The 25,552-nt window shown below is 42.1% G+C and overlaps 2 protein-coding genes and 1 long non-coding RNA gene across 4 annotated transcripts in view; 2 read left to right on the top strand and 1 right to left on the bottom strand.

Moving 5' to 3' along the window:
- Positions 1–1,120: 1,120 nt before the first annotated feature.
- LOC125152418 (uncharacterized) lies at positions 1,121–5,229 on the bottom strand. The gene is made up of 3 exons (XM_047834304.1): positions 3,777–5,229; positions 2,055–2,152; positions 1,121–1,198 (listed from the first exon to the last, which is right to left on the bottom strand). The coding sequence occupies exons 1-3, from the start codon at positions 5,212–5,214 to the stop codon at positions 1,184–1,186; spliced, it is 1,551 nt and encodes a 516-aa protein (XP_047690260.1). The 5' UTR covers positions 5,215–5,229; the 3' UTR covers positions 1,121–1,183.
- A 6,558-nt stretch (positions 5,230–11,787) lies between these two features.
- Positions 11,788–19,787, top strand: LOC125152439 (uncharacterized). Its single transcript, XR_007147194.1, has 3 exons — positions 11,788–12,085; positions 12,606–12,889; positions 19,660–19,787. It is a non-coding gene; the product is annotated as an uncharacterized LOC125152439 (long non-coding RNA).
- Positions 19,788–24,902: 5,115 nt separating this feature from the next.
- NT5C3A (5'-nucleotidase, cytosolic IIIA) overlaps positions 24,903–25,552 on the top strand; it is a 52,831-nt gene continuing 52,181 nt past the window's right edge. The window contains exon 1 of one of the 2 annotated variants that reach the window (XM_047834319.1): positions 24,903–25,115. In XM_047834319.1, coding sequence (XP_047690275.1) covers positions 24,978–25,115 — 138 coding nt within the window. In that variant the 5' untranslated portion in view covers positions 24,903–24,977. The remainder of the gene's footprint in view (positions 25,116–25,552) is intronic. The other variant, XM_047834355.1, reaches the window with a different exon arrangement.

Raw genomic sequence — 25,552 nt, 5'->3', positions numbered from 1 at the left:
GGTATAGAAAACTGTTATCTGTACTAGTTACCTAAAAAAATTAACTTCTTAATGGGGATATGCCCCAGAGGATATAGCAATTATCAGTGGCACAAAACATGTATGCCATGGTTCTAAGGTGCAACAAGTACACCTGTTATTATACTTCATGTATAATACCATGAGATAACAGCACATTGGGTATACAAGCAGATAACCTTATCCAGCCATGAGTGGGTACACAGGCCAGAGCTGGAGTTATAGCAGTCCTGAGCTGGAAAGTATGCAAACACATATCTTTACATAAAACTGCCCTTGGAAAACTACCTTTTGCTTGCCTCCACTATGATATCTACAGAAGTATTAGGTTAGTATAAGGAATTACAAATACAGGAAGTACATGTTCATAGAGCTTACCTTAGAGACAACACTGGATGGTACCATCCATGTATCCTCATATATGCCTATCTGGAGGCATTCTTGGTCACACATCAGTAAAATCCCACATCTGCAACACCATAAATGCTACCATGCCTTATTCTTTCAAAAGTTGGGAATATTCAGCCACATATATATCTTTTTGATACCTACTCATATTTAACTTGCACCATTTATTGACAGAATATTGATTATAAGTTGACCAGATAGGTCCTATATTTTAAAAGCATTAAAAAAAATCATTTTCCTAAAGTTTCCTTTGTTTCAAGGAATACACTGGACATAACTACAGAACACACTACTCAAACCACACCTGGATATACACATCAGTGGACCTACTATATGCCCATTCTCCATTTACACAAAATGAATAAGGTATGGTCTCTATCCTCAGGTAGTTCCTATTTATGGGGAATCTTTTATCTATTTATTCTGTCCTCAGCTCTACCATACTTTTCCCCATATTTAAAAGTCCCTAGAGATTATAAGACAGTAATATACATGGCAGGAATATTCATGAATAACTCAACTCTATTGTTGGTGTTACTGATAATATGGCCATTTTTGGAGGAGAAGAAAATGTTGAGAATCACACACATAAGCAATTCAATTTATTTGCTATTTTATACCTTTTAATTCTAAAGACTTTACAATATCACATTTTCTTGCTTCTAGTTATAATAGCTTTATTAGTTCAAATCAAGGGATAATCAGGTTCTAAACTGTCGTGGTGATGTAATATTTAGCTCTTCTATGTAGCTGGAACTCAGAAATTTCTTTCCTATGAAATAAAAATGACATAATACATTTTCTTAAATTGGTTGTATAACAGACTCAAGATATAGTGAGAGTCATTGCTAAGGTCTTAACACTCCATTTTAAGGATAAAGTCATGACATTTTTGCTTTTATCAGTCTTTACCTGATGACCACTGCAAGGCAGGAACAGCCCAGTCAAAGGGCCAATAACCTCTTGCTCCCCGACACCCCAGGGGTCGGGGGTTGAAGGTGTGGCAGGGATACTCAATGCAAGACTCAGTGTAAAGAGAAGCCTGTCATGCTCCTAGCCCCTTAAGGGAGAACCTGAACTTCCAGTACCTAACTCAAAGGACACTTTGAGTGAAACTACCAAGATAACTTACAAAATCCCATATAATCCAAATAGACTACCATTAACAGTACTGGGAATTAAATGTGGAAAACTGACATAATAATGACATTCCACAGGGGCACCTGGGTCAGTTAAGTGTCTGGCTCTTGATTTCGGCTCAGATCATGATCAATTGTTCCTGAGATCAAGCCCCACATCGGGCTCTGTGATGATGGTGCAAAGCCTATGTAGGATTCTCTCTGTCCCTCTCTCTCTGCCCCTCCTCTGCTCATGCTTTCTCTCAAATAAAAATTAATCATTCAAAAAAAAAAAAAAAAAAGACATTCCACAGATTTGAAAGGTTTTGGCTCCAAACTACATGTAAGTAAGGATCTATAGATACAGGTCTATTACCCAGTTAGAATGCTGCCATTTTTCACTGCCCACAAGCTGTGTTACTTTTAGAGGTTAGAATACACACTGAGTATGACACCCCAAACAAAGCCCTATCAATGAGACATGAAAACAGACACAATATAGGTACCAACCTCTGTGCCTGCTGGCTGTTTCCTCAACTTTACAGCATCTGCATCAAATCTGTTTGAAACTTTGTAAGGTACTTTGGTTTTCCTTCTCTCACAGTTACCTGAGGGAAAAAATGATTCATACCATAACACAAATTGCTTAAAAGCCAATGGAAAAAACAAATCAAAAGCACATCTTTCAAGAAAAATCTATTGTTCAAGATACTATCCTAGATCATTCTACATCCTTTGCCAGAAAAAATAAATCATTCGGCAAAAACAATAGTAAACATAATTTAGAGAATTCAGTTTGAAAATTACCATCTTGAATGCATATCCAAAAGTAAATTAAAGCTATCTTCTTCAGGGACACCTGGCTGGCTCAGTTGGCAAGCATTCGACTTCAGCTCAGGTTACATCTTGCGGTTCATGATTTTGAGCCCCATGTTGGGCTGTGTGCTGACAGCCCAGAGCCTGGAGCCTGCTTCAGATTCTGTGTTTCCCTCTCTCTCTGCCCCTCCCCTACTCATATTCTCTCTCTTTCTCTCTCAAAAATAAACATTAAAAAAAAAGTTGTCTTCTTTACAGGGCTGTGATAGGATGGAAAAAATGAATTCCTACACACTGAGGAGAGGCAAATGAGACCTTAAGAAGACTAAGGGTAAGATGGCCAGTGTTCTGGTTTAGGAGCTAAGACTGGAACCTAATTAAATTTTCTGGGGGCCCTTATGCATCCCATTCTCCCTTACCTGCTTCATTTCATTTTTGCACCCCACATATAATCATCCCTCAGGCTCTACTTTGGTCCTCGCACTCATATGAGCCCCCTCCCTAAACATACGGTGGACCAAATCCCACCTTCAACCAGGTGTGCATGACCTGCTGGTCCAGTCCTCCCACCAGCAACCACACAGGAAAGCAAAATAACTTCCCTTCCCAAGTTTACTTTTCCACAGATGTTACCACTTTCACTAGTACTCAAGTTGGAACCCCAGATCTTAGATATAAATCTTTTACTACCATGGGTGTTAAGACCCTCCTCACTTTATATCCAATGTTCACTTAAACTGACTTTATACAGGGGTTTCAGCCATATAGGCAGAGTTCAAATTCCTCCTACACTGTACTGCCAGCTGAAGATTCCTAGAGCATACTTCTTCCTGTCCTTTATTCAGTTTGCTTTGGCACCTCCTTATTGCCTAGAGGAAAAACATCTAGAAAGGAAAATATCTACTACTTTAGCCCATTCTGTTTAGACCTACCTTCTAAACTCATCACAGGTCTCCCCTCTGGCTGGCTGGTCTCAAGCTCAATCCCTGGAACATACTTGACCTGCCCTGGCTGCCCTTTTGATAAGCTCATGCTGCTGTCTCCATTCCCTCTTCAAACCACAGTCCCCAAATTTGTATCACAATTCACTGCCTCCACATGGCCTGCCCATTCTCAGCAACCACCTACCTCAATGTCCATCTCTCCTTTTCTCTCTCAACCCCACTGTCCTTTAAGACCAACCAGCTCTCCATCATCTGCTACAGCTCTTTATTTCAAATTACATTACAATTTCCTGGAATGCAGGACCTCAGACTTGGGATCTCTGCCAATCCTGCACACATGGACATCTATAATTGTTTAAGAACATACTTTCAAAATGGAGAAATACTATTGATGTACGGCTGCCTTTGCCTCCAGGATGCAGTATGGAACCACCACAGACAACCAAATAGGATCAGCCCATTAGTCACTTACATTCCCATGACTTGTGAGAGGCTGTCTTAGACTCCAGTCCCTTCTGCATGGCCATCATACGTTCCCTTTGGATCCTGCCATCCTGTCCTGTCACTTCATACACCATAGGGATGCTCTCATATTCAACATGCTTTAACCTGTCCTTATTTCTGGTGGGGCAGATGATAAGTTGAGGAGAGAGAGACCACTCAGGTGGCATCCTGATTATCCTGCTGGCCTTGCAAAAAATCCTTCCTTTCAAGGAATTCACAGGGTCTGGTGGACTAACCTCTTCAAAGAGGCATTCCACCACATACATTTCATCTTCAACTTCCTCTTCCAATTCACAGTCTTCTAAATCCTCGGGAAGTACAGTGTTCAAGGTAGCATTTTTCTTCAATAAATACACTCTGTTACCACTCAAGGAGTTGTTCAGGGTTTTCTGCTTCCTGTCTTTCACAGTCTTTTTAATCTTGGCACACTTTTTGAAGTTCTCATGATACTCTTCCTCAATCTCATCATTCATGGTTACTTCTTCTTCATCTGTGTTCAATTTCCTATCCCTGATTGACTTTCTCTGTGATCCTTTAGTTCTGCAGTCTGGTGAGGACTCTTCATCTTTGTAAGGCATTTGCTCAGGGGATTTCTCCAACTCTGCATCCTGCAACCAGATCATATCACACTGAATCCCTTCATCCATCCCTTTGCTGTACATCTGGGCCAACCTAGCAGGGCTAGGGACATACTTTGGGTAGCTGTCCCTCTCCACCACTTCATCCGATTTCCCACACCTAACTGACTTTTCTTGTGTTGCCTTTCTGCTTTCTGGTGAAGACTCGGGAGATTTATTGTGCTCTTCATCTTGCCACTGGCTCGTATCACACTGAATGCCTCCATCAGCCTGGTTGAACTGGGCCAGCAAGATAGGGGGAAGAACATAATTCTCAGGGGAGCTGTTGCTCTGTATCATGTGAACTTCATCCACATTCACAGGGAAGCTATGGCCCCCACTACCATTGTCGGGCATGCTTTCCCCAATGCTAAGGGGACTCTGGGATTTGGACTGTAGGCTCAGGTCCTCAATGGCTTTACTGCTGGAACAGAGTGACCTTTCCTGCTGGAGCTTGTAGCCATCTCCAGAAGATGGGCACAGATTTGAGTTCAGGGTATCCTGGATTCTATCTCTGTCTTTTGCTTCATCTGGAGATTGGGGAGCAGTTGCATAGTTTTTTTCTTTACCCAAGTTCATATTCATGGTGGAGCCCAACTTTACCACATCATCATGTCTTACATCATGACACTGCTCCAACCAGACAGTGCTTTCTTCATCTTTACATGTAATGCCCTCTGTACCCTCATGAGGGAAAGTTCTATTTTCCCAAGAACTCTGTGAAATCCTATTGTCCTGTACCATCTTCTCTGGCATGGCTTTACCATAAGCTAGGTCATACAAACGCATAGTTTCCTTCAAAGTCTTCCAGAACTGTGTTACAGGGGATCCTTTGCTCTGTTCTAGCCTCATTTTCTCTTTCTCACATGCATAGCTTCCATGAGGTGATGTCCTATGCAGGCGGTTATTAGAAGGGCTCTTACCATGTAGCTCCCTCTTTTGGGCAACAGAAGACAAAACACCATCTGTTTCTTCAGGAATGTCATCCATTTCTATGTCAATATTAGAAGTAGGGATAGTGGTTACCATATCACCTTCTGAGTGGGTGCCTTGTTTCTGAGTCATGTTCTCACCCTGCTGAGGTTCAGTCTGAGTCTCTCTCGTTTTCATTTTCTTTCCATAGCCACTAGAGTGCTGGAACTGTGCCGTGTTATAAAACATAGGTCGTCGGTTAAGTGTAATGGGCAATGGTGACTGAGGAACAAGGAAGCCAGGATACTCACTGAGTACCACTGAATATGGAAAATACAGACTTCCATTTCTGAAACCTGGAAAAAGAATACAGTAGTCAGTGACTCTGTCTCCTGCAGCTGGTCCCAACATTCAGCCAGTACGTAGCCATGTGGCCACACCAGTGATTAAAATATGGCTTCTTCCATGTCTTTTGGCAGCTAATGGCCCCACTTTCTCCCTGGATATCCTCAGGATTTTACAAGTGAAAGGGCAATGACCCGAACAGTGGGGCCTCCAGCACCCTCCTTTGCTACAATGGCGAGCATCTGATCTGACTGGTTGGTTGCCAGGCCATTAGATAGTGTATCATAAATCACCCCTACTTAGAGCAGCTCTTTTTCAAAGAGACCAAGCACCCACTAAGCATAATTCAGCATAGTCACTGCTGAAGAAAGAATAATTCACTTCAGGTCTTACAGGGTAAAGAACAAAAGTCCTTTGTATGTATGAGCATTTCTAAACCTATTTATTCAGCACTATTCCCTCACAGACACATCTTTCCCCATTTTCCATTCTACAGAAGTAAGCAGTGCAATGGTGCCAATAATGCCAGACACATTTCTCTTGTATAAATTCATTTTGGGAAAGGTATATACAATTGACAAATGAAGTTAAGATATAACCTCTAAAAAAAAAAACTTCTAAATATATAAAAGCAATAGTTCTATTCAGATCAGCATTCACAAGGCAATTTATTCAATATGGTGAGATTGATCTTATGAACTCAATTTCACTGTTGTACTGCATCAAAATGCCTCTTGGACCTGGCCTAATGTATTTACACATTTTTATAATGTATGTTTATACATACAACCTTCATATAAGGGTTCTTCTCTTATTGAAAAGAAGCAGACAAGTCTCAGCTTGGAGTTCAAGATTGTCTACAGAGGTTTGAAGTCAACAGGATGAAGTTCATATACCTAAAGAGACAGATAACTTGCCACCATACATATTGTACTGTAGCATATGGTGGAACAAAATACCTTAATAGGACGTCCCTGCCACCAGAATCCACCACAGGAGTCACCCTTTGCAAAAACATAGATGTTAGAATTGGGTTTTTGTCTCCCAGTAACCAGTAAAATCTAAGTGATCTCCCAAATTTTTACCTCAGTAACTAGTAACTTCCATGACCCATCTCTTTGATATATCATCATAGATTTGTGATCCACACTACTACCAGAATTATTTTTTTATAATTAAGTTTGTTTATTTATTGAGAAAGAAAGAGAACAGAGAGAGGGGCAGAGAGAGAGGAGAGAGAGAGAATCCCAAGCAGGCTCTGCACTGTCAGCATGAGCCCAATGTGGGGCTCAATCTCACGATCATGACCTGAGCTGAAATCAAGAGTCAGATGCTTAACCAACTGAGCCACCCAGGCGCCCATACCAGAATTATCTTTATGAGTCAACTGTGATCCCTCCTCATTCCAGAGACAGTATTTGAAGGGCTTATCACTGCCAGTCAGGAGATGAGGAACAATGACCCCATCCCTTAGGATGCCATAAAGGCCCTCATTATCTGGTTTGTCACTGTATCATCTCAGTCTCCCACTAAGTCTATAGGCTCTAGCCATATGTGGGTTCCCCCTCAGGTCAACTACTCTTCCATTTTCTGGGACATTCTCCTTCCACGTGCCTTTCCAACTGCCACCAAAATCTTGGAAGGAAGGAAAGAAAGATAGCGAGGAAAAGGAGGGGAGGGGAAGGGAAGGAAGGGAAAGAAGAAAAAGAAAGCCCACTATTCTGTAATAGACGGGCCTTGAGGGCATTTTCTAAGAGAAATTAGTTGGACAGAGAAAAACAAATGCTGTATATCTCACTTAATATGTAAATTTAGCCCTCTATTTCAATTGTACAGCACTGTGTACTGCATATGTAATTAACATTAAAAGGTGGTAGACACCACAACTTATATGGTTAACTAGTCTTCAAAAAAGCAGGAAAGAATATCCAATGGAAAAAAGATAGTCTCTTCAACAAATGGTGTTGGGAAAACTGGACAGCAACATGCAGAACAGTGAAACTGTACTACTTTCTTACACCATACACAAAAATGGATTCAAAATGGATGGAAGACCTAAATGTGAGACAAGAAACCATTAAAATCCTAGAGGAGAAGAAAGGCAGCAAAATCTTTGACCTCAGCCATAACTACTTCTTACTAGACACATCACCAGAGGCAAAGGAAACTAAAAACGAACTACTGGGATTTCATCAAGATAAAAAGCTTCTGCACAGTGAAGGAAATAATCAACAAAACTAAAAGACAACCTATGGAATGGGAGAAGATATTTGCAAATGACATATCTGACAAAGGGTTATTAGTATCCCAAATCTATAAAGAACTTATCAAACCCAAAACCCAAAATACAATCCAGTGAAGAAACAGGCAGAACACATGAACAGACACTTTTCCAAAGAAGACATCCAGGTAGTGAACAGACACATGAAAAGATGCTCAACATCACTCATCATCAGGGAAATATAAATCAAAACCACAATGAGATACCACCTCACACCTGTCAGGGTGGCTAAAATTTACAACACATGAAAAACAGGCACTGGTGAGGATGTGGAGAAATGGAAACCCTCTTGCACTGTTGGTGGGAATGCAAACTGGTGCAGCTGCTCTGTAGAACAGTACGGAGGTTCCTCAAGAAACTAAAAATAGACCTACCCTACGATATAGCAATTGCACTACTAGGTATTTACCCAAAGGATACAAAAATACAGATTCAAAGGGGTACATGTACCCCAATGTTTACAGCAGCATTAGCAACAATAGCCAAACTATGCATCGAGCCCAAATGTTCATCGACTGATGAATGGATAAAGAAGATGGGCTATATACATACAATGAAATAGTACTGAGCCATCAAAAAGAATGAAAGGTTGCCATTTGCAACAACATAAATGGAGCTAGAATGTATTATACTAAGCAAAATAAGTCAATCAGAAAGAGACAGATACCATATGATTTCACTCATATGTGGAATTTAAGAAACAAAACAGATGAACATATGGAAAGGGATGAAAAAAAGAGGAGAGAGGGAAAAAAAACACAAAAGACTCTTAATGGTAGAACACAAACTGAGGTTTGATGGAGGGAGGTGGGTTGGGGATGGGCTAGATGAGTGATGGGTATTAATGAGCACCTGTTAGGGGTGCCTGGGTGGCTCAGTCGTTTGTGCGTCTGACTTTGGCTCAGGTCATGATCTCACAGTTCATGGGTTCAAGCCCTGCATCAGGCTCTGTGCTGACCGCTTGCTCAGAGCCTGGAGCCTGCTTCAGATTCTGTGTCTCCTTCTCTCTCTGCCCCTCCCCCACTCACACTTTGTCTCACTGTTTCTCAAAAATAAATAAAAGTAAAAAAAAATTTTTTTTAATGAGCACTTGTTGGGATAAGCAGTGGATAAGCACTTACATAAGCATCATGTAAGTGATGAAATCACTTGGTTCTACTCCTGAAACCAATACTGCACTGTATCTTAATTAAAATTTAAATTAAAAAAAGGTGGAAGACACCTGATTCTGGATGTGTAAGAAGGTTGGAAATCACTTACTCTGAACAAAATAAAAAGCTGAACTGAAAAACCAAGAACTCTTCTCAGATCCTTCACAGCAGTAGGTTATAGGACAAAGTACTATCCCCAGTGCTGGAGAGAGATGTGAATGGAGATAACCACAATTTACAGGAACACAAATCCAAAAGCTAAAAACTCTACAGAAACTAGTGATAGGGTAGGGAAACCTGAACTGTTATTGTCAATTTCAGGCTCAGTGTCAATACATCTGAGAGTTAAAAACTTCAAGGGGACCCTTTGCTTTTTTGAGTTTTATCTACAGTAGCTCAACCAGTTTCTCATGGTAAATCTAGGAGAAAAATTCTCTGTGCTTCCCCCAGGGAGAGTGGGAAAGAAGAGGCATTGTGACATTTGCCAGGAAAACTCTACTCTTAGCAAGCCAGATCTCAGGACAAGCTAGTTACCCAGGGCCTAAATGACCTTGGGGTTAGGCAAATACTTATCTCAAACCCACCCTAGCCACCCTTCCTTACCCAATGGGAGGAGGAAGGTGAAGTATATGTGTAATTCATTGTCCAAAGGCACAAACCTAAAATCACAGTCCTTCTATAACTGTAAAACTATGATCTCTGTCCCATCTCCACAACTTAACACATCACTAAAGGCCTAAATTATTTAAGAGCACTACAACAGAATACCTACCAATCAAGAAAACATTACAAGACATACTAAAAGGCATAAACTGTGGTCTACAAAAAAATTCACATTAAATAAGAAGACAGGGATGAAAAGTAAACGCATGGAGAAAGATGTACTATGCTAATACTAATTGAAAGAAATGGACAAGCTTTATTTCTTTCAGACAGAGCAGACTTCAGAACAAGGAAAGTGATCAGGAATAAAGAGTGGCATTATATGAAAGATCAATTCTTCACTGAAATTACTTCAGAAATAAGCAGAGTTATGGAGACAGTAAAATGACTAGTGGTTGCCAAGGGTTAGGGAGGATGGAGTCATTAACAGGCAGAGCAAAAAAGATTCTATTACCAGCTGGAAGCAATGACAAACTCAAAAGCACTCCTTGTCACACCAAATTTTCTACCTGGAAAACAAGTTGCATAAAGTACAGAACATGTTTTATGTATAGTATAGCATACAGAAGAGTAGATTCAACATTCTCTGCTACTGGAGGTGAGAAGGAAGAATCACCCCATGGATCCTCCTGTGCTGCCTAAAGATCCCTCCCACCCTATAATGCATGAAATCCCAGATGTCTACCTTCCAAACTGCTAAGCCTCCTCATTCTTCTCCCAGAGTACTTTTCTGACCTCACATAAAAGCTTTTAGAATTTTTAGGCCTTGTTGAAAAAATTATAGGGACTAGGAGCTCTAAGGTACTTCTTCTACCAGACTGGTCTCATAAAATTTTGGTTTGACTCCTGTGTAACTCTGGGCAAGTCCCAGACTCTGAGCCTCAGTTCCCCCATTTGTGAAACGAAGACAGCAATAATATCTAGTCCATCAGGTTGTTGAGGTCAAATGAGAGAACCTACGTCCAGTATTTAGCAGAATAACCGGCATATAGCTAGAAGTCAAATGTTACCTATTAAAATGGTGAACTTCAAACACTGCCCCTATGTGCTGCCATAATCTCTTCTGTGTCAAGAGAGACTGAGGAAAGGGAGACCATGGATTCAAGTATTAGAAAACCTCAGGCGTTGCTTTAGGGGGTAGGGTCTCTAACCGCACTGAACTTCTTAGATGTCTTACCTGCCCCAGGAACAGAGAATGGATTATAGGTGGGACTCTGGCACCACGGACTCAGGTAAGGCTGCTGGCCCATGGCGTGCACATAAAAAAAGGGTCTGGCGTTACTGCCCTCGAAATGTGCGTTTTCTGAAGAGGCGTTCATGTCCTAGGCTGAAAGACAGATGTTCATATTTAGGAAGGGGCAGTCGCACTCAAGTGCCATACACTACAGTTAACGGAGAAGTTCTCCTGTTTCCCTTTCAGAATTCCAGGTCTGGGTGGAAGGGTCCTCACCTCTTCTGGCTGGCCTGGGATCGCGGACACAGGGCTGCACGGCGTTAGGGCCCCGGGCAGCGTTGCCCACAAGCCCGGGCCGCATCTCGCACAAACAAGTCTCGGCTCCCCCAAGCAGCAGCAGCAGCAGCACGGAGTGAAGACTGAGGCCAGGAGAGAACTTGCCGCAGCGCCTCGAACGTGACGGGCTGTGCCCAGGAGCTCCACTCCAGGGCCATCACTTAGGCCTGGCCTGCAGCGCCCTCGTCCTCAGCCTCTCGGGCGTGCCCACCGCGCCCCTTCCCCGGTCCAGAGGAGCCCATCCCGGGGGACCCAGCCTCTCTTTACCCACGACTCACACCCCACTCCCTGTCCTGCAAGTCAGTCGCCTCCACTCCCTCAGCACCCAACTCCACCACTCACCGTGTTCGGTACGCCCACCTGCTCTAAGCCAACCTCCGCAACCCAGAACGTCTCTGACACCTGGGCCTTGGCTCCCACTTTTATGGGCTCCGCGCGCTGCGCGGGCCTCCCACAGATGGCTCACGCATGCGCCCTGGGCGAGGATCGGAGCCTGACTGCTCCTCCCAAGGACACCTGGAGAAGCCTTGGAGCAGTTTTCGGCACCATGCTCGCTCCGGCGCCTGGACGCCCTGGTGTTGGCGCTTCCAGAGGACGGGTCGGTTCCCTGTCCCACTCGCTCTCCCGGACTGTCCCTTCCATTTGAGTGTGTTCGGTGAAGACAGCTTGTCTCCCCTGCTCTGAGCCCCTGGTCTCCTTCCTTCTTGGGCCTAACACCGCTGACACGAAGGAAGAGGAGCTGACGGAGGAGAAGGAGAGAGGAAGGAGGAGGCTAGCCTGAACCGTGTGGACCTGAAAGTAGGCGATTCATAAGGGAGGGGCGCTCCAGCCCCTACCGCTGCGGAGAGTAAAAGCAGGGGTGCAGAGGCTCTGGCAGTTAGGGCGCCCTGGGTTGGGAGAGTGAGGAACAGAGGGCCTGGGGAAGTTGTCTGTGGGCTGGTACATGGGCAGTTGGAGAGAGAAGCTGGCACACACGGACTCCGCTTTTTTTGCATGGGAGAGAAAAGAAAGGCCTAGGATCGTAGTTAATGGGAGTCGTGGGGTTGCAAGGATTATTGTGAGTTTTTTGTTTTGTTTTTAAAGCGAGAGATTTAGGTATCTGTGAGGCCAGAATGGAGAGACAGGGAGATGTTACCTATAGTGGAGAGAGAAGGATGTTAGGAGGATGTTCTGAGGAAGCACAAGGTGAGGTTAGCTAAGCCTGGTTACAGTGCTTTCTCTCGGACAGAAGAAAGTTACTGAGATAGGCGGGAAATGAAGTCCTGAAGGCAGGAATTTTGGTGCTTTAGCATCTGACGACCGTGATTTTTTTCAAAAGAGGGCAGGAATAAGACTTGCTGGGAGCATCGACAATTTGGGATGACTGCACTACTTGGTAGAAATTGTGTTTCACAGAATTTGCCGTAGGTGAAACAGAAGAAAGATTTTCTCTCACATGAAGAACTCTGGAGGTAGACTGCCTGAGTGCTGGTTTGGTGGTGTCTTGGCATCACAAAGTACCCAATGTCTTCTCTTTCTACTCCAACTAAGTGCTAAGAATTTAGCACTGGTTTCCTTCTTCAACCTGCATCATGATCCAAGATTCCTGCTCCAAGTACAAAGGTAGGGAAGGTAACGGGAGAGGATAAAGAGCAGAGCAGATGGTGCACACAGCAACTTCTGCTCTGTCATTGATCTTTTTCTGAAGGAGTAATACTAGAAAACTCCTGCAGTTTCAGATCATTATCTATCTCACTAGTTACCCACAGCTGAAAGGATTTTGAGGAGCTCTTATCTTTTAGCAGGGCATATTGTCACTTATAATAAGGTGGGATGCTGTCCCCAAGAACGAGGGGAGAATAGGTACTAATTAGGTAAATAACTGCTATCTATTGCTTTAGTTAATGGAAGAATCAGTAATTTCCCACTTCCCTTCACTTATATGGAGTCCAATCATCATCATCCCTTCTTCCCTTCACAGCTAAATTTCTTTATAAAAGGTCATAAACACTCAGGCTTCTCCACCTCCTGCTCCTTCACTCACTGCAAATCCTGATTTTGTTACCACCGTGTTCACTCATCCACCCTCACCAAGAACACTAATGAACCCCTTGCTGCTAATGGCATGGAAACTTCAGTCCTCATGTCACTAAACCTTGCCTCTCAGGTGCCAGCCCACCTCATTCTCCTTCCTCTCTGCTTGCCCTTCTTTTTTTTTTTTTTTTTTTTTTTCTTTTTTCCTGCTTGCCCTTCTTAAAGTGTTTTACTGGCTTCTCTTCTAAAATTTCTGTCTTCAGTGTTCACATTCTCTATGTTACAGTCCTTACGTTTCCTCTCTCTTATTCCACCTTCTCTCTGCATTTTCACACATCCTCAGGGCATCAAATACAACTAGCAGACTGCTCAATCCTAAATCTCAATCTCCACTGTATCTACCAGACCTTTACATCTCAGTAGAAGATTTTATTATTGTTAGGACATGTGCTAATGATGATTCTTGTTTACATCCTTGGGAGAAAGCAACATCCTAGCATACCGTTAACCTCCACACGTGGCATAGCAGTTGAGAAGCTTTTTTAGGTGTGTATGCGTAGGCAATATGTTATCTAGATGGTTATATCCAACCCAGCCAACAGGTGGAGTTGTTGTAGGTTTGAAATTGTTTTCTGGCAGTATATCTGAGGTATAACTACTTTATGTTGCCAAATAGTTGGGGAACCATAATGTTTAACAATCATTAGGTATGGGGACATGGTACCCAGTCCTTGAGAAACCGTATACTGTCTGAATAGAAGGCCTTTCCACCTTCTCTCAGTAGGAACTCAAAGTCCAGATCATACTTCGAAATAATGTATTAGGTGTTCAGTGCAGTTTAATCTCTCTTACACTTCTTCTTTCCCTATTTAATTTTATTTTTTCAGTTTTCCCCCTAGATTCTGCTGTTTTCATTATAAACAAAAGAAATGGATGAGGAAAAATGGACTATTTGTATATACATTGAGCAACTGAGTTATCAGTTTGCTTTCTTAGTAGCCAGAGAGCTGTCTGGATTCAATCTAACTACTTTGAGCATTTTGAAAAAAAACAAAAAACAAAACACAAAACTTATGCCTGTAAATTTTAATAAAAAGCAAATACAAATTCTAAATAACAAGGATATAGAACTAAAATATTTGTATTATTTCTGGGGTGCTAGGTGGCTCAGTCAGTTAAGTGTCCACCTTTGGCTGAGCTTATGATCTTGCAGTTTGTGAGTTTGAGCTCCGTGTTGGGCTCTGTGCTGACAGCTCAGAGCCTGGAGCCTGCTTGGGATTTTGTGTCTCCCTCTATCTCTGCCCCTCCCCTGCTCCGTCTCCTTCTCTCTCTCTCAAAAATGAATAAACATTAAAAAATTTTTAATAAAATATTTTGGTTGTTTTTAATTTATTTATTTCAAAGTTTGTTTATTTTGAGAGAGAGAAAGAGAGCAAGCAGGGAAGGAGCAGAGAGAGAGTGAGAGAATCCCAAGTAGACCCCATGCTGTCAATGCAGAGTTCAATCTCACGAACTGTGAGATCATCACCTGAGCTGAAATGAAGAGTCAGATGCTTAACCAACTGAGCCACCCAGGTGCCCCTATTTATTTATTTTTTTAAAGTAATCCTTACATCCAACATTGGACTCAAACTTACGACACCAAGATCCAGAGTCACATACTCTTCCAACTGAGCCAGCCAGGTGCCCTAAGAACTAAAATATGTTAAAGATCAATTTTAAAACATAAAAAAATGCAAAAAAGATATTAAGTTGACTCATGTCCTCTTAAAATTCATGTTTTTTTTTTAAGTTTATTTATTTTGAGACAGTGAGAAATAGAGGCCAGCAGGGAAGGGGCAGAGAGAGAGGGAGGGGGAGAATCCCAAGAAGGCTCTGCTGTCAGCGCAGAGCCCGAGGCAGGGTGCAGTCTCACAAACTGTAAGATCTTAACCTGAGCTGAGATCAAGAGTCAGATGCTTAATCAACTGAGACATCCAAGCACCCCTTAAAATTCATATGTTGAAGTCAAACCCCCAGGAGATCAGAATTTAACAATATTTAGAGATAGGGCATTTAATGAGGTAATTAAGGTAAAATGAGATCATTTGGGTGGGCCTTAATTCAGTATAGCTGGTGATCTAGTAAAGACCCAGAGATGTGAGGCAGAAAGAAAGTGTGAGGACATGGTGAGAAGGCAGCCATCTGCAGGTCATGGAGAGGCCACAAAAGAAACCAAACCTACCAAAACTTTGATCTTGGACATGTAGACACCAGAACTATGAGAAAATAAATTACTGTTATTTAAACTGCTCAATCTGTAGTATTCATTATGGCAGCCCTAGCAAACTAATGCAGAAGCAATTAATATAAAAATAGGATAGTGTGTTGTATGTTGTTTTCAGTACAGTAATATGAAAAAGAAACAACTTTTATAGCCATCCAATAAGTCAGCATAATTCATGCTTTCTGGTATGATTGGTCCAACAAAAGGGAATATGATTATTCTTGTACAGTATTATGAAACATAAAATTTCTTAATTCAAAATGTTTTTACTAGCTCTACCCTCACCAGATGTAGGTTTTTAACAAATTAAGCCAAATCTCATATTTTTCTTTGAATTCCAGCAAACTAATGTGTAAGAAGCAACACAAACCTATACCTCTCTCTAGAGAAGAGTAAGGTCCCTACATAACTATAGGGTGAAAGCTGGTCACCAAAAAGACCAAACAAGATTAGAGCTTTAAGTTTCCCTTTCCACCTCCTGGGAGGGGGAGGGAGAAGGTTGCTGAAGATTGAGTGGGAAAACAAAAACAAAAAACAAACTTGAACCAGGAGATTGAGAGAGCTTTGGGATTGGTGTATCCTTTTTCCATTAAATTTGACTCTGTTCATAGTAGGCAAGAGAAATGATATGAAGAAAAATTGACTATTTGTATATATACTGATATGGCAGGAAGGTGATGCATCAAGAGAGGGCATGGACACTCTGTGCCATCCCCAAACCCCATACCTTTTCTTAGCTCTGTCTTCCATTTGGCTGTGTCCTTTATAATAAACTGGTAAATATGAGTAAAGTGCTTTACTGAGATCTGTGAGTTCTAGTGAATTTGCAAACCTGAGGAGGTGGTGGTAGGAACTACCAAATTGGTAGTTGGCTGGGCAGAAGTTTTGTGGCCTGGCCACCCCATTCAAAACTGGCATCTGAGTCAGGGCAGTCTTATGGGCAGTCTTACGGGTACTGCACTAACTCTGGGTGTTGTCAGAATTGAATTGTCCAATTCAATTGAAACTAGTTGGTGTAGAGAATTGGTTGTTGTTTCAAATATATATATTTGGGGGGTGTGTCTGGGTGGCTCAGGTCATGATCTCACAGTTTGTGGGTTTGAGCCCCGCATCAGGCTCCACACTGGCAGCACGGGGTCTGCTTGGGATTCACTTTCTCTCCTTTTCTCTCCGCTCTCCTCCACTCACGCTCTCTCTTTCTCAAAATAAATAAATGAACTTAAAAAAAATAAAAATATACGTTTGGTGTTAAAAAAAGGTGAGATTCACTAGAACTTCCTTCACTTAGATAAACCTACAGTTTGGGAAGAGAATGCACAAAATGCCAGTAATGAGCTATCTTTGATTCCTGACTGACCATATGGTCACCTGTGGTACAGAACAGAGCTGTCCTGCTAAACTGAAAGGTACCAGTGGGATTTAGGGATGGACTCAATTTCCAGGGAGTTGTCTCACTTGATGCATAAGGAAATGAAGACTAATAAGAAAAATGCGAAATATACAATATCTTGGTTGTTGTCAGCTGTAATAGCTAAAATGAAAATAAAAGAGAATACTGGATTGGACCTTGATGCTGGACCAAGCTCAAATATTAGTTGGTCCCAGCTTAGTCCATAGGCTCAAAGCCATCCCCAAATAGAATAATTATTCTGGAACAACATAAAGTACTTCTTTTTTTTTTTTTAATGTCTATTTTTGAGAGCAAGAAAGAGTGCAAGCAGGGGAGAGGCAGAGAGAAAGGGAGACACAGAATATGAAGCAGGCTCCAGGCTCTGAGCTGTCAGCAAAGAGCCCAATGCAGGGCTCGAATTCACAGATCACGACATGAGCCTAAGTAGGATGCCTAACCAACTGAGCCACCCACACGCCCCTAGAAAGTACTTCTAAAACCTCTGCTCACCAAGAAAGTAGTGCACACCGGAGGAGGGCAAAAAATGTAAATCATTGAAACCAGAGGGTTCCAAGTTCTGAAAGTAATTGAAATTGACAAGTGGATATCCTTGTGTGTTTCCTTGTGGTGGCCACCTGGGTCAATGAGTGGGTGTTGAGGGGACTGCAGCAATGCAGAGATGGGCTGAATGTAGACCTATCCCTTCATGCCCTCTGAGGTACAAAATGTCAATAAGGACTGTTCTGTTTGCCAATCAAGAGTCAGAGACTGCGGATAGCTATGTGGCAGATTCCCAGTGGCAAGGCCTTGAGCATGGCTGACAAGTCAGACACGCCCAGCCTCCCTGGGGCTACCAATGGGTCTTGATAAGAATGGACACTGTTTTGGGGCTGGACTTTGCTTAACCAGTGTTCAAAGCAAATGTATCAGAGTACTTTAATAGAATCTTAACAGAGGATATTACACCAAATTTGGACCACTGAATCATATATTTTTTTTGAATCATATTTCTTCAGACCAAAGAAAATGCTTTACAGCCCATAATCTCTAAAATGGGCAAAGAGAGGGGCACCTACCTGGCTCAGTTGGTAGAGCATGCAACCCTTGATCTCGAGGTCATGAGTTCAAGCCCCACATTGGGTGTAGAGCTTACTTACTTACTAAACATACAAATAATGAATAGACAATTGGAATTCACAATTGAAAATTGGTTGTTTAAATCAGGGGGTGTGAAGGAAGATAGGCATGAGTGTGTGCTTACATTCAAAATGAAGGGGAGTATCCCTCCTAGATAGATTCCTTTGTCTTTCTGGTAGATCTGGCTATGAGCATCTGAGGGAGGATGCTAGTAGGACTGTGCAATTCTTCCCAAGGCAAAAGACTAGAACTATATTTTTTTCATTATTGGGGTGCCTGGGTGGCTTAGTCGGTTAGGTGTCCAACTTTAGCTTAGGTCATGATATCACGGTTTACAAGTTTGAACCCCAAGTTGGGCTCTGTGCTGACAGCTCAGAGCCTGGAGCCTGCTTCAGATTCTGTGTCTCCCTCTCTCTCTCCGCCCCTCCCCTGCTCACATTCTGTCTCTCAAAAATAAAACATTAAAAAAATTTTTTTTAAGTATTATGTTAGAATTCCTTAAGGGCCTGATAGGGGAGGATTGTGCTTTCATTCTGTCTGGCAAAATTAAGGTTAATAGTGAATGCAGCTATATTCCCTGGTGGTAAAAATAGTCTACCAATTCTGTACCTATGTAACCCTACCTGTTACTGAAACCCAATTTCAACTGCCCTTCACTCAAAAAGCCAATACACAAGAGACTAGTTTTGATTGGAAAGAAATATGAGCTTTATTCAGGAGAGAATGGGCACCTGGAGAGAAGGCAGACCTGTCCAAATGCCAACTCTGAGGTTTCTGCCTGGCCCAGAGATTTTTTAAAGCGGTTAATCAGTTAAGAGAGTTCAGTGGTCTGTAACAATTCTTGATTATGTGCAGACTCGTGGTACCAGCTACAGATGTTATTGTGGTGCTCAGAGGTTGTGCAAGGGAATCTGGTTCCTTGTTGCCCAGGAGTGGTACAACAGGGTCTGGTGATGTGTACAAGGTCTCTGTTCTTTTTTTTTAGGAAAGAATGCATGATCTATAGATATAGAAAGAAAGATTTAATTAGTTAATCATACAGGCTAAGGATGCTTACAAAAGCTAGTAAACTACTAGGTTGGCTGGAGGGCTCCAAGTGGCTTCATACCCTATGGTATGAATGCGGATGGACTGATGGGAGGTGCCTACCAAACTAGAACTGCTGCCTGCAGTACAGACTGGCACAGTGACCCAATCTAACTTTCAGAAGGTGGAAAAGTTTGGGTATAAATGGAGAGAAGGAGGAACAGTAGCTAAGGATAAATGAGTAAATGAGTTGTGTAAGTGAGGGAAATCCAATATTACATTAATACCTGGAAAGTAGATCAGAATAAAAGATAACCTTGTCTCTTAGCTCCATTACATGTACTAGTTGCCTGAAAGGATGAAGCCATTTCTGGTTTTACAACAGTTAAGATCTAGAATGTGTGCCTATAAACCTGAGAAGCCTCGCCCTGGGAGACATTTTCATATGAAAGGATAATGGACTGGACTAATTATTAATTATTGAATGGACTCTAGTAATATGTTAGTATCTTTTAATTCTTATAATCTTTTTTGTTACAGATCCATGGCCTGTGGTATAAGAAAAACATACAGGGGCGCCTGGGTGGCTCAGTCGGTTGAGCGTCCGACTTTCGCTCAGGTCATGATCTCACAGTCCGTGGGTTTGAGCCCCGCGTCAGGCTCTGTGCTGACAGCTCAGAGCCTGGAGCCTGTTTTGGATTCTGTGTCTCCCTCTCTCTCTGACCCTCCCCTGTTCATGCTCTGTCTCTCTCTGTCTCAAAAATAAATAAAACATTAAAAAAAAAAGTACTTAAAGAAAAACATACATGTTGTCTTTGTCTCTGGTTTCTGGCACAGAGCTCCTAAACACTCTAGTTATTTCCTTAGCGAAGAGTGTTTTTGTTATTCATAACAAGCCCCTTTGAACCACACAAAAAGTGTATGCTAATGAAGTGGCTCAGGATAGAGCCTCTAGATAGTACAGATGGAGGCTAGTCACTAGAAGACCAAATTGGTATTTAGAAAGTTGGAACTTTCAGTCCTACCGCACAGCCTCCAGGGAGGGGAGAAAAAGTAAGGCTGCAGATTGAGTTCAATAAAACTATTCAACCTGGCACTATAACGTACCCAATGAATGTTAATTCTTGATGCTATGTCCTTTTCATGGTTTTTCGAAAGCAACATTCAAGAAAAAAAAAAAACAAAAAAAACAAAACCCAAATGCCCTTCAGTGTGTAACGGGTATATGGTGAAACTGGTATATCCATATCATGGAATACAAATCAGCAAAAAAAAAAAAAAAAAAAATGAAGCACTGATACACAGAAATTAGATGAAGCCTAAATAAGGACATTACACTGAATATATCAGTGGTTTCCAGGGGTTGGTTTTGGGTGAGAATGTGACAATAAAGTGGTCATATAAGGGAACTTCTTTGGGATGATAATGGATCCTGGTTCTGGATCCTATCACCTGACAAAATTTCTTAGAACTGTATAACAACAACAAAAGAAAGTGCACGTGAAAACTGATGAGATCCAAGTAAGATGTGTAGAGTTTCTGCGTTATATCAATGTCAACTTACTTTAATTGGGCTATAAGATATAGTTGTAAGATGGTATCACTGGGGAACGCCTGTGTGAAAGGCACAAGGGAATTCTATGTACTATGTCTGCAACTTCTATGGGAGTCTAAAATTATTTCAAAATGAAAATTAAAAGAAAAAAACTGTAAAAAATGGAAGAAAAAAGGAAGGAAGGAAGTTTTTACTTCCAAGATACTTCCAACCAATGTCTTCTCTTTATGCTAAGAAGTAGAACTGAAGAAAAAATACATAGCAGATAAATAAATGTGAAATGAATATGAACATATATGGAAGAGTTTCTGAAAAACATTTGCATTGTTTATTATTGCTAATTGTGTTATATAACCATGCAGATCAGCAGATGATTAAACTTTCAGATCTGGCAGCGAGTCTTAAATGCAATAAACCCTTAAAATACACCTTTATTGGGGCACCTGGGTGGCTCAGTTGGTCAAGTGTCCCACTTTTGATTTTGGCTGAGGTCATGATCTCACAGTTTGTGGGATCGAGCCCCGCATAGGGCTCTGAGCTGACAGTGGATGAGCCTGCTTGGGATTCTCTCTCTCCCTCTCTCTCTCTCAAAATAAATACACTTAAAAAAAAAAAACTTAAAAAATACACCTTTACTGATCTTTTTAAGATCAACTACTTGAAAGAGAAGTACCAGTATTTAATGTCCCCATATTCTCATTTGTGTACTCCAGATGCATAGGAACATTGTAATATGTGCTATTATTGGACCACCAAATATGCATCATTCCCTTGCCACCCAGACCAGAATGTTCCCCAACTTTCCAGCCTGAAATATCTCCTAGCTCACTCTGAATCCTCTGATAACCCAGAATCAATGTTGATATTCTCATATTTTCCCTGGACCCACTTCAAATCACTTGGGTTCTTTTAGTGTAATTTAAAACTGAGATAGAATTACCAAACCCATTCCAACCAATGTTCAAGAATCTTGCAGCAACCAAACTCCCAGTTCAAATGTATTCCATGACATTAGCCAGGGTAGATATAAAGAGTCATAAATAATGAAGCCATTAGAAAAAAGTAAGACAAGGCAGAAATTAGTGGAACTTAAAGTTGGCAAGGGAGATGAAATTTTAAGTCAACCTTCCTATTTACCCTATTTATATCATTATCTATGTTCCATCAGGCTACCAAATTACTTTTTTGGTGTACAGTTAAGTTACTTTTGGTTTCATTCAGAAGCTAATTAACCCAATCAAAGACTACAATGGTAATTGTAGAAATAACAAAATCTCATTTGTTAAAAGATTTCATACCATTAATTTCCTTTTTAAAGAAATTGGTAGATTTAAGGGCACCTGCATGGCTCAATCAGTTGGGCATCCAACTTCAGCTCAGGTCATGATCTCACGGCTCATGGGTTTGAGCCCGAATCAGGCTCTGGGCTGACAGCTCAGAGCCTGGAACCTGCTTCGAGCCTGGAACCTGCTTCGGATTCTCCGTCTCCCTCTCTCTCTGCCCCTACCCAGCTCACTCACTCTCTGTTTCTCAAAAATAAATAAATGTTATAAATAAATAAATAAATAAATAAATAAATAAATAAAACTACACTTAAAAGAAATTGGTAGATTTAAAAATCACAACATAGGGTGTCTGGCTGGCTCAGTCAGAGGAGCATGTGCCTCTTGATCTTGGGGGCGTGAGTTCAAGCCCCATGTTGGTTGTAGAGCTTACCTAATTAAAAATAATAACAATTTGAAAATTAAAAATCACAACATAGATTTCCCTTTTGGCTTCAAGATGGAACTGATAGTATACCTGAAAGACCTTACTGAAGGTTTCTGAATATCCTTGTCTTTAACAGGATTAATAAAGATCATTTGGTTCAAACAAAGCAAACACAAAACATTTTCCCTTTGTACACAAAAGGAAATTTTGTGTACAAATTTTGTGTGATTAAGAAGTTAGTAATTCATTTTCTGAATCTTGGTCTTAAAATCAGCTAAATCAATCTAAACTGCAGTGACCCACAAAGTAGAGGGAAGTAGAAGCAATAATCCTATTGCAAGAAGGAATCATGAGGTATTAGTGTATGAATCCAACTTCATAGGCTGAAGTTTGCTTTACCATTTGCTGGGGACTTGTTGAGTGTAGGTCACAGGGAAGGATGCTCAAGCAGCACATACACTCCTCAATGGAATACTTTAAAATTTGTGTCATCTTTTTCTCAGATATAGTTACAGGGTCTCACATATATTGTGCTTATATTAAAATGAACAAAAAGGCTAACATCCTTCCTAAGAAACTGATCACTCTATATCCCTCAAATCATTTTATGGCATCAGGGAATTAATCTTTCCCACAAAACAAGACACAGAAAGCACACTCATGTACCTGATATTTAATTCCAGACTTGCTTTCTTACCAGATGCCTGATCAGGTAGGCCCTCCTTTACATTTCTAGGAATGCTCTTCCCACAAACTGACCTTTAAGAACTCCTGCCAGGGTCCCAGATCAGGAATGGAGGGCACAGAGAAAAGCAACCTGTAGCTTCACTGCTCCCTCTTGTTTATTCCCCTGCTCCAATTTGTTCCACGTCCCAGGCAAAAAAAAAAGAGCTTCACCAGGCAGCACCACCAGCTCCAAAGAACCTCTCTGGATCCCTTCTGTGTCACCCATAGAGATCAGTAGAGGAAACTGCATCAGTCCCTTGCAAGAGACCAGGCAGGTGAGAATAAGTTCTGATGCTTACAAAGAGGAGGAAATGACTGAAGAGGCAGTGAGTGGAATGTAGCAGAAAAGGACAGCAGAGGCGGACACTGCCTAACTTCAAACCATCTTTACCCTGTTGTCATTGCACATTTTTAAAAATTGTGCTATGAAACACATAAAATTTACCCATTTATCCATATTAGAATATACAGTAGTGTTAACTATTTTTGTTTGTCTAAGGTCTCTAGAACCTTTTTCACCTTGCAAAACTGAAACTCAGTACTCAATTGAACAACTACCTGTCTTCTGCTTTCCCCAACCCCAGAACCACCATTCTACTTTCTAACCGTTTGACTATCTCATATAACTAGAACAATGAAGTATTTGTCTTTTTGTGACTGGTTTATTTCACTTAGCATATGTGCCCAAGGTTCATCAGTATTGTTGAATACTGCAGAATGTCCTCCTTTTTAAAGGCTGAATAGCAAAGCATTCAATATATATGCCACATTTTCTTTATTCATTCATCTGTTGATGGACATTTCAGTTGTTTCCACATTTTGGCTATTCTGAACAGTGCTGCAATGAACATGGGAGTGCTGATATTTGAGTACCTGCTTTCAATTCTTTTGGATATATATCCGCATTGCTGGATCATATGGTAATTCTATTCTTTTTTCCTAGTTTAAAATTTTGAGGAATGTCTATGGTTTTCCATAGTAGCTGCACCAATTTACATTTCCAACAACGGTGTACAACAGTTCCTATTCCTTCACATCCTCACCAACACTTGTAATTGTCTTTTGAAAAAAATAATGGTTACCCTAATGTGTGTGAAGTGGTATCTAATTGTAGTTTTGATTTGCATTTGCCTGGTGGTTAGTGATGTTGAGCATCTTTTCAGTCTTTTGTCCCATTTTTAAAATTGAGTTTGTTGTTGAGAGAGAGAGTGCAGGGAGGGGAGGAAGGGCAGAGGGAGAGAGAGAATCTTAAGCAGGCTCCAGGCTCAGCTCTGAGCCTGAAGCAGGACTCCATCCCACAACCCTGGGATTATAATTTGGGCCAAAAGCAAGAGTCGGATGCTCAAATGACTGAGCCACCCAGGCGCCCCTATAGGTGGCCTTTTTACTGTTTCTTTTGCTGTTCAGCAGTTTGTCATAGCACATACCACTGCTGAGGCCTTCTGGGGGCTGTAGTCCTAAGCAGCTGAGGAGGGCGGAAGGCAGAAGACTTTTTCTGCGTGGGTAGTGGTTAGAATCAGATTTCTACCGGACGGGCCTGGAGTGAACCAAGACTTGCTGGTCCTCGTTAGCAGAGATATAATTAATACCATTCCTTTTTCGGTCTTTGGATACTTCCTCAAATGGAGGCTCTGAGGAAAACCGACCCGGCGCCTCGGCTGGGGAAGCAGGCCACGCCCCTCCCAGCCTACCCGTCCCTGTGTCCGCTCACAGGGGCGGGGCTTTCCGCGGGGCGGAGCTCAGGCAGGAGGGGGCGGGGGCGGGGCTCCTGCAGAGAGGCGGGGCGGGGCGTCCGGGCTTCTCTGCGGATTGCAGCCGCTCAGCGACCTCTTCTTTTCCGGCCCGGATAAGCAGGACACCCCCATTCATGGACCGGGCGGCCGTGGCGAGGATGGGCGCGGTGGCGAGCGCCAGTGTGTGCGCCCTGGTGGCGGGGGTGGTACTGGCCCAGTACATATTCACCTTGAAGAGGAAGACAGGGCGGAAGACCAAGATCATCGAGATGGTGAGTACGGGGCTTGGCGCCCAAGCGCTTGATGGGCCGCAGGGTGTTCCGTCCGGCCTTACCTTCCCGCGCGGGCGCTTCTGGAATGCACAGGGCACGCTGGGGACCCATTCACCCCACGAGCGGCCACCCGGGAGCCAGTGACCCGGTCTGGACCCTCCGTGGTGTCACTCCTCTGGCCTTGGCTATGTCTCCATTTGAAACAGAAAGGCAGCAAATAGGTGATTCGGAAATAAGCCACCTCCTGCAGCCAAACCCGTTTCTCAAGAAATAAACTGAACGTTCTAGACTGGTTGTTCCCTAATTCCTGCAGCCAAACCGTTGTGACTGATCCAATTCGGACAGAGTTGTTTCTGCACCCTGACTAGAATGACTTAGATTATGAAAAGGTGTAACTTCTCAGTGGTTGGAACAATGCCAGTTAACCCAGTTGGAAT

Source organism: Prionailurus viverrinus, chromosome A2 (genome assembly GCF_022837055.1).
Source record: "Prionailurus viverrinus isolate Anna chromosome A2, UM_Priviv_1.0, whole genome shotgun sequence".
In the NCBI taxonomy this organism is placed as follows: Eukaryota; Metazoa; Chordata; class Mammalia; order Carnivora; family Felidae; genus Prionailurus; species Prionailurus viverrinus.
Note: the sequence above shows the minus strand (reverse complement) of the source record. Positions and strands in the feature narration are given on the sequence as shown.